General features: G+C 38.9%; 1 protein-coding gene and 1 long non-coding RNA gene across 3 annotated transcripts; both read right to left on the bottom strand.

Annotated features, from left to right (window-relative positions):
- Nucleotides 1–493: 493 nt before the first annotated feature.
- On the bottom strand, nt 494–3,938 carry LOC100242647 (pentatricopeptide repeat-containing protein At2g22070). The gene is made up of 2 exons (XM_019225211.2): nt 2,145–3,938; nt 494–1,998 (listed from the first exon to the last, which is right to left on the bottom strand). Exons 1-2 carry the CDS (start codon nt 2,204–2,206, stop codon nt 723–725), a joined length of 1,338 nt encoding a protein of 445 aa, XP_019080756.1. The 5' UTR covers nt 2,207–3,938; the 3' UTR covers nt 494–722.
- A 2,254-nt stretch (nt 3,939–6,192) lies between these two features.
- On the bottom strand, nt 6,193–7,910 carry LOC100264934 (anaphase-promoting complex subunit 11). 2 transcript variants are annotated; one of them, XR_009467629.1, is made up of 3 exons: nt 7,843–7,910; nt 7,563–7,681; nt 6,193–6,509 (listed from the first exon to the last, which is right to left on the bottom strand). It is a non-coding gene; the product is annotated as an anaphase-promoting complex subunit 11 (long non-coding RNA). The 2 variants fall into 2 exon arrangements; XR_002031816.2 differs by having other exon boundaries at nt 7,849–7,903.
- Between the last annotated feature and the right edge of the window lie 288 nt (nt 7,911–8,198).

An 8,198-nucleotide genomic window follows, 5' to 3' on the forward strand; every position in this document is an offset into this window, starting at 1 on the left:
TCTTGTGCATGCCTTTGGAACTCCACTGGATTAGCAAAGTAATTATCATGAATATGCACTCAAATCTTTGATGAGAATTCCTCATATCCTCCTGGCTTTAGTATAGAGTTCATCAAACAGTTCATAACAATTTTATCACAATTTCACAGCCCAGATACTAATGGTCAATGATAGAATATCTCATAGACCAATTAGCATATGATGCATTTTGGATCCCCTTTTTAAAAATTCAAAAACAAAGAACAGTGATCAGAGGACATAAAACTTCTTGGTCAAGCCAAAAAGACTGTCAACAGGATGCTCCTACCCCACCATGCCTGGCCCTTTATCTTACTTACCTTAAGAAGAAAGTGTGGGGTTATGAAGAGTGGGAAACATTGCAAGAGGTATAATAAATATACAAATAAGATGCCTATTGGCAACAATGACAATGTAAAAGACAAGTAAATTCAAAGGTTTGCAAACAGGAAAATTGGATGTGCTAGTCTAAGTGTGCTAGTCTAAGCCAGAACTCTAGCTTCCTTTAAAGAAGATTTCTCAAGATTTGATAATAATGTTACAGAAGAAATTCGGTTAGGCAGCTCAAAAAATACAACACTGCTAAGGGTGACATTATTTTGACATTTTTTTTAAAATAATGTTAACTTCGATTAAAAAGGAAAATGAAAAAAGAGAGGCTTCCAAGATGGTGTTTGGGACTCATCAAATTATGCTGAGTCTAGTCACCAGTAATCTCCACAGGAACAAAAACCATCTGCAAACCGGTGGAACCGATTGATATCCCTGACAATAATCTCTCTGTCAAAAATCTTTGAAGCAAGTTTCATAACTGTATGACAATGACCACAAGTCCTCAGGTTCTTCTTTATTCTAATTGGAGAATCGATAGGAAGGGTTAGTAGTCCAAATGCAAGGGCTAGTTTCTCACTGTGATACCACAAGCCCTGCTCCTCCTCGTTCTCTTCCAGATGGTTAGTGACAAATTCAGTTTCAGCCACATACCCTTTCTTCTTCACCAATTTCTCCAACTTCTCTAGCATCTTATAGATCTCATCCGAACTTGAATGTGATCTATCATGTGCAGTGAACACAAATGTCATGTTCTTAACATCAATCCAGCTACAGCCAGGTTCCTTTCTTACCCCATTGACACCCATCAATCTCCTCACCTCATTAGCTTCTTCCAGCCTTCCACTGCGTGTGCACATGTTAGCAAGCAGCACGTAGTTTCCCGGATTATATGGCTCCATCTCAAAAAGTCTCTCTGCAGCTTCTCTTCCCATTTTCAGATTGCCGTATTTCCTGCAAGCCCCAAGCAGAGCTCCCCAGACAGATGGGGTGGGCTTCATTGGCATTGATTCTATAAACCTCTTAGCTTCATCCAACCAACCAGCACGACCAAGCAAGTCAACCATGCAGGCGTAGTGTTCGGGCCCAGGGTTCATATCATGAATTTTCTTCATGGAATTGAAGTGAGCAAGTCCCTCTTCAACACGCCCAGTATGGCTACAAGCTGATAGAACACAGACAAAAGTAACATGACTCGGTTCAATCCCCTCACTTAGCATATGCTCAAACAATTCAATCACTTGGTTTGCACAGCCATGCAGCTGGTAAGCTGAGATCATGGCTGTCCAACTGATCACATTGTGATCCTCAATCCCTTCAAAGACTTGATAAGCATCAACCAGGCTCCCACATTTTGCATACATTGTAATTAAAGATCCCAAAATGCACATATTCTTCACATACCCTAATTTTATTATCTGATCATGGATTGCAGTGCCTTGATGTAATGCAGCCAGACTAGCGGAAGAATGAAGAACAGTAGAGAATGAGGCCTCATCAGGTAAAATCCCTTCCCTCCTCATGACCCAAAAATAATTGCACGCTTCTTCAAATTTGTCATTTTGGACAAACCCCATAACCAGTACATTCCATGTTACAACATCTCTATCCCCCACACACTGAAACAGCTTGACACCTTCATCAAAGAACCTACATTTAAAGTACATATCCATCAGCGAATTCATCACATAAGTTAAAGGAACCAAACCAAACTTAACGACAACCCCGTGAACCTGTCTCCCAAAATTCAAGCCCCCCATGTTGGCACAAGCACTCAACACACTAGAAACACTTACTTCATTGGGAATGACCGTTTTCTCCCTAAGAACGTCCTTGAAAACCCCAACTGCCCTATCATACAAGTTGTTATGAAAGAACCCGACAATCATAGAATTCCAGGAAACCAGGTTTCTCTCAGGCATTTGATCAAACACTCTCACTGCGGAGTGCATGTCAGCACACTTGGCATACATGTCAACCAAAGCGGTGCCAACAAAGATATTCGCGTCAAACCCATGTTTATGGATCAAAGAATGCAGCTGTTGACCATGCAGAACCATCATGGTGGCGGCAGAAGCGGATAGAATTGAAGAGAAGGTGAATTGATTGGGGTAGGGACCAGAGCACCTCATTTGGTTGAAAAGGGATAAGGCTTGGAGGTGCATGTTGAAATGAGATAAGTGGGTGATAAGAGATGTCCAAGTGACAATAGTCTTGAAATGGTGATGGGTGATTGAGAAGAGAAGGAGGGCTTGATTGAGACACCCACATTTCGCATATAAGTTGATGAGGTTGTTGAAAAGAAAAGGCAGGGATGTATAGTTTTTTATGATGATTTGAGTATGAATTTGGGTAGCATGCTTGAGGCTTCTGGTTTGAATGGCTGTGTTCAGTAGATGGTTGAGATGAGTAGGACTGGGACTGGGAGGAGTTGGAGATAACCCTTTGTGGAAGAATTTTAATGGGGATGGACCTCTCATCGCATCGCATCTCTATCAAATAAAAAAATTCCCAGTTATAAGCAAAATCTTCAGTATCTTTCCCAGTATTTTATTGAGACTAGAAGCAGAAAGCGTCAAAAGTATCCCAAAACAATACATACGGGAGTATCGCAAGTGGGGTCAAGCTCTCCCATCGACTCTATATATACCATTTGTCACCATTTATATACAACTTCTCCTTGATTCCAACCATGTGGGATATCATAAAAACAAACCAAGGAAGAAGCTGTACAAATCCACTTTCAGCGCATGAATTTAGGGTTGGATCATAACTTCAATGTTTGCAGGAGAAACAAAAGACCCGAAAATGAAGGGAAGCCCACAAATGGTGGAGAGAGAACTAAGAAAAGGGCACATGGCAGTTTGTGATACGGTGGCAGAGGGTGGCGGCAGGGGTGTCGGTAATGGATACTGTTCACGCGAATACAATCTCAAAACACCTTGTCCTTATCCTCTGTCTTTGTGCTAAAGTTTTCTCAAACTCACAAACGGGAAGCTTCCTCAAATCCTCACAGATACATATCAGAAGCCAATACCCATCACCCACAGAATTGGAATGATTGGCCGGAGGTGCCACGCTGCTCCAAACTACATTGTCAAACCTTTAATTTAGAAACACACAAACGAATCTCTTAATTACCCATCGACATATATGTGTCTGCAAGGAAGTTCAAAGAACCAGCTCTTTTTTTTCCCCCCTTTTCATGCTTATCTCTAAAGTGTAGGACACTGAAAAATGCACAGATGCTTTACACATGGACGATGGTGATGTGGGGTTTGGACTTTTGGACCAAGCTTACACCACATGCACGGTGGAACCCATATCACAACTTCCATGATCGCCACCGTCCTTGCAACCCACCAGCCTCTAGATTATCATACCAACCCGTCTCTTGCAACTGCAAGTCTCCCACAATGAGAGTTACTCGCAAACTTAAGAGTTAAGACTTTGGGGGTGGGCCTTTCACATGTGAAGCTACCACGTGCCACGTTCCTCAATTCATTGGCCGATGCTGTGTGAGCTGTATCTTTATTTTATGTGTCTGTAAAGCCATATCCCAAATGCCTTTAGAAAACGGGCACACAATATCTAAACCCAATGGGACAACCCCACGTATTAGTTAGGTCTATAAATGGGCAACCACCTACTGATGCAGTTACTCACCTTTAGAAACTACTCCTCTCCCAACTTCTCCATCATCTCTCCCTCTCAACCCTTTAATAGTCTGTGTCTTTCTGTGACCAAAACCCGTGAAGAAAATGGCAGCCACCTGCATAGACATTCTCTTGGCCATCATCTTGCCCCCCCTTGGTGTCTTCCTCAAGTTTGGATGCCAGGTACTCGATTTCCAGCTCTCTAAACTAATCATGGTTTGTGTTAACTGAATGATTGAATTCGGAATCACTTTCTGGATTCAAATTGACTTCATATACAGTTTTCATCTTTGTAATACCCCTTGTCCAATTGCTGAATGGTGACATGATGATGCAGGCGGAGTTCTGGATCTGTTTGGTGCTGACTTTTTTCGGCTACCTTCCTGGAATTGTCTATGCTGTCTATGTCATCACCAAGTGATAATCCACTCTCTGGTAAATATCATCTCTCTTGCATATTTTTGCATATTACACCCACAATTCAATTTTTGTACATGTGCCACGTACATCCTGCCGACTAACTCGTTGAATTATTTACAGAAACGTGTACAATTGTTTTACTTTGAACTTTTTTTTTTAATACAGAAAATGATATAGAAAATTTGAGTCCTACTTGATTTGACCTTCACCATCCAATGCTTATATTCAAATTTTTGAATCAGATCTAATAATTGAGGGGTTCGGACCATTACAAACAGTGGCATCTGATGGCCATATATAAAGATAGAAGATTGAATAATTTTATTTTAAAATGGGTTATGGCTCTTTTCTTTGTCTGTCACATTTTATTAAGATATGGCGATGATTACCGGTATTAACTTTGTGGCAGGTGGTGGGGGAATGTGGAGGGCCCATGGAGTTAGCTTGATTGTTACTTCTGGATGGACAGTACTGATTTGGAGTATTACCTAATGGATGATTCCACATTCATCGTGTGCCAGCGGTTTTTGTTCTTTTCCTTCATTTTGTTTCAATTAGGAGAAAAACTTGTTGGTGGGTGATTACAATGGTGGTGGTCATTTTAGTGTTTTGCTAGAATATCAAATTTGTTTCCATGTTTCCATGTCTTTGTACTATTTTCACAATTATTATTATCTATTAAAAGTATGAAGTGATGTTTTCTTGTACCTATTTTTCCTTCCCATCCAGAGATAGGAGGATGGTGGTGGGGTATTTGATGGAGTATAAAAAGCAGACAGAATATAAAAAAAGAAATTCAGATTATTTTCTAGGCCACTTTTTTTCTTCCTTATAATTCTTAGGATGCTGTTCTTTGAAAACAGCATTTTATCCACCTTTTTTCCCACCCAAAATGTTAATGGGATTCGATTCTCATCCAACAAAAAGGCCCCCCAAGTTTTGGACTTACCTAACCACGTAATAGCTACAATTAATATTCCTTTTTCCTTGTAATTTAAGCAATCAAATAGTAGATCAGTTAACCACCATACAAAGGAAGCATTCTTGTGTGAAACAAAACACTTGTGCATCACATAAAGAGTTTGGCTTTATACAAGAAACAAGATGACCATGTACCCATCAAGCATGAAGAACTTCTGTATCTGATATGTAATTACAGTATCAGACTACAGAATATGGATAAAAACTAAAATATGATACATGGAAGCGCATTTTTTTACACTACGATTGAAATGAACACCATCAGGCCAGATTGTAGAACCATTCATTTACCTAAAGAAAAGAGGGCAGCCAAAGGTGAGCCATGGAACCCAGAACTCGTCAACTTGGAGCAAAATTCCATAGCAAGCATATGTTCCAGCACACTAGCATATTTGCAAGCAGGAGCATTGGACTTTTCTTCTTTTTTTTTATTTATTTACCTAGATATGAAAATAAAGTTGAGCCTAACACACATGCCACGCATTAGCATATCCACTTCATAAGACATGCAACAGTGAAGTTAGAATATTCTTTATGTCGTTTCACTTTCTTTAGAACTGTGCTTATGCATTTGCCTATCCCACTGACAGTGGTGGGTGCTCTAAATGAAATAGCTGTTTTGAGTGTTATAAAGGAAACAGCTGTTATCATCTCATATTAAGTTTCTTTTTGTACAGGAACCCCACATTTCCTTTTAACCTCTTTAAGGGCCTATTCTTTTCTCCACACTAGTGTTTCCTTTTTCAAAAGATGGTTCAAAAAAGCAAGTACATAAAATGCCAATGTATGATCACTAATCATCATTATTATCTGGTAAAGGATTATAATAGTTAATCAAATTAGTAAAGGGGGTTTTTGTGCCATATACAAAGCTAAATATATGACTGAAACCTCTAACTTTCCAGGTAAAGTGTTGCCCATCTAATATCAACTAATACACTTCTGAGACATAGAGATATAGACCAAGAATTCATACAACTTGCATATTTCATCCTTTGAACTGCCATTCCCTACGGCACATGGGGCAATGCGCTTGAGGAGTCTGCGAATTCACCCATTTCAAGATGCAATGGAGATGGAATGCATGGTTGCAAGCACCCCAAACTGCAGGACAAAACAATGGTTAATAGAATCATTAGTTGGATTGATACCAATTCCAAAAAAAAACTTAAAAGTTTCTTTAATCTTTTTTTTATATATATAAATATTTGTCAATCAAAAGAACCCCATAAAATGAAATATTCCATCCAAACAACCCACTTCCCAGATCCCCATGAACTTCTCTTTAGGGAAGATTAACTCATGCAGATCTTAGGATCATAATCATGCTGGCCAAACAACAAGCATGCCACATGCATACTTATTTTAATGATTAATTTCCACATATGCCCAAGCAAGAACAAAACGTTAGGCTGGGACGCTTGGGGCAGGAAGGTTCCCAATCCATGTCCAGAAACCATCATAGAGAAAAAAATAAATGAGATGATAAATGATGCATGCACAATGGTGAAGAGGCCACAAGAAACTTAATGATCCATCCATAATGGAGAAAAAGCAATAGAGAAGATAAATGACACAGGAGATTTACAAGCCACTAGGAAAATTCTAGATTTAAAAATATAATTTCAAGATATATCCAGGAGAATGAAATACGAGGCCAAAAAATTAAAAGTGAAAATGAAAGATGTAAGCTTTTCAAGAAACAACACTTTCAATTTCTAAAATTGAACCTGAATGCTTTCTTTTCTATGCCTCATAAACCATCCAAAAAATGCCATTCATGATGCACTCTTAACAGTCAACACATAGAAATGCAGGGAGGGAGTTTAGGGGAGGGCATGATGTAATTGTAGCCTACAGCAAGAACTATTTTAAATCCACCATTGGTCAAAGACTAACACAGAGGAACTTAATGGAGAAGCTGCTAAAATCTGTACATTGAACTAAAAATATGGGAAAGTAGTTCAGAGAAGGTGGCAAAGTTGATAGGAGAAGTTATTTTAAATCCACCAATTTTCAGTGGCTAATATATGGAAACTTATGCAGGAGCTCCTACAATAAGCATATTCAACTACAAAAATAAGAAATTATTCAGAATCTGGGCAAACTTGAATACACAACAGCAAGACAATAAAGTAACCAAAGTCAGCCACTTACTTAGTGGGCAATCATCTCCAGGGAGTTTACAATCAGGACAACAACCATCAAATGCCATCCTACAAATCCCACAGGTTTCATCTTGGGCATCCCATGTCCATGATGCGACAGCATGCCACCTACAATTTTTACAGAGTACAACAATTATGGCTTCTTACTATATAAAAAATGAAACATCTAAATATGCAGGTCAACAACCAAGAAGGTTGTGAGTATTTTTCTTCATAGAAAAAAGGAAATCTAGTCAAAGATATAATTATTGAGTACCAGATATAAAAACCTGTACCACATATTCAGTATTTGGAGTTCAAATAAGATCTAATATATAAGGGATTAAGAGAACATACTCTGTTAGAAAGCCAGGCAGCATTCACAAGTGAATAGGTTAAGGGAAACAGTTTCTACAAAAAGCACAAAATAAGTCATGTTGTACCATCCTTACAATCAACATGCAATTCTACGATTACTGCTCAATGCATTCATTGAAGTGCAATTCATGTTCAGATTAAAATGATACATGCAGAAACCAGAGAATGAAACTGAGATTATTTGAACCTTGGAATAAATTATTGAAGGGTGAATCTCATGCAAGTCAACTAATAATTCTAAAGGGCATAGGCTCTCCTACAACCTATT

This window comes from Vitis vinifera, chromosome 14 (assembly GCF_030704535.1).
Source record: "Vitis vinifera cultivar Pinot Noir 40024 chromosome 14, ASM3070453v1".
Lineage (NCBI taxonomy): Eukaryota > Viridiplantae > Streptophyta > Magnoliopsida > Vitales > Vitaceae > Vitis > Vitis vinifera.

Bases quoted from the DNA above. Each gene is read 5' to 3' on its own strand.
- LOC100242647 (XM_019225211.2), bottom strand. From the start codon at position 2,206: ATGATAGGGCAGTTGGGGTTTTCAAGGACGTTCTTAGGGAGAAAACGG. The intron at 1,999-2,144 runs GTAAGTGTTTCT...CTTTAAATGTAG, and splicing joins AAACGGTCATTCCCAATGAA to GTTCTTTGATGAAGGTGTCA.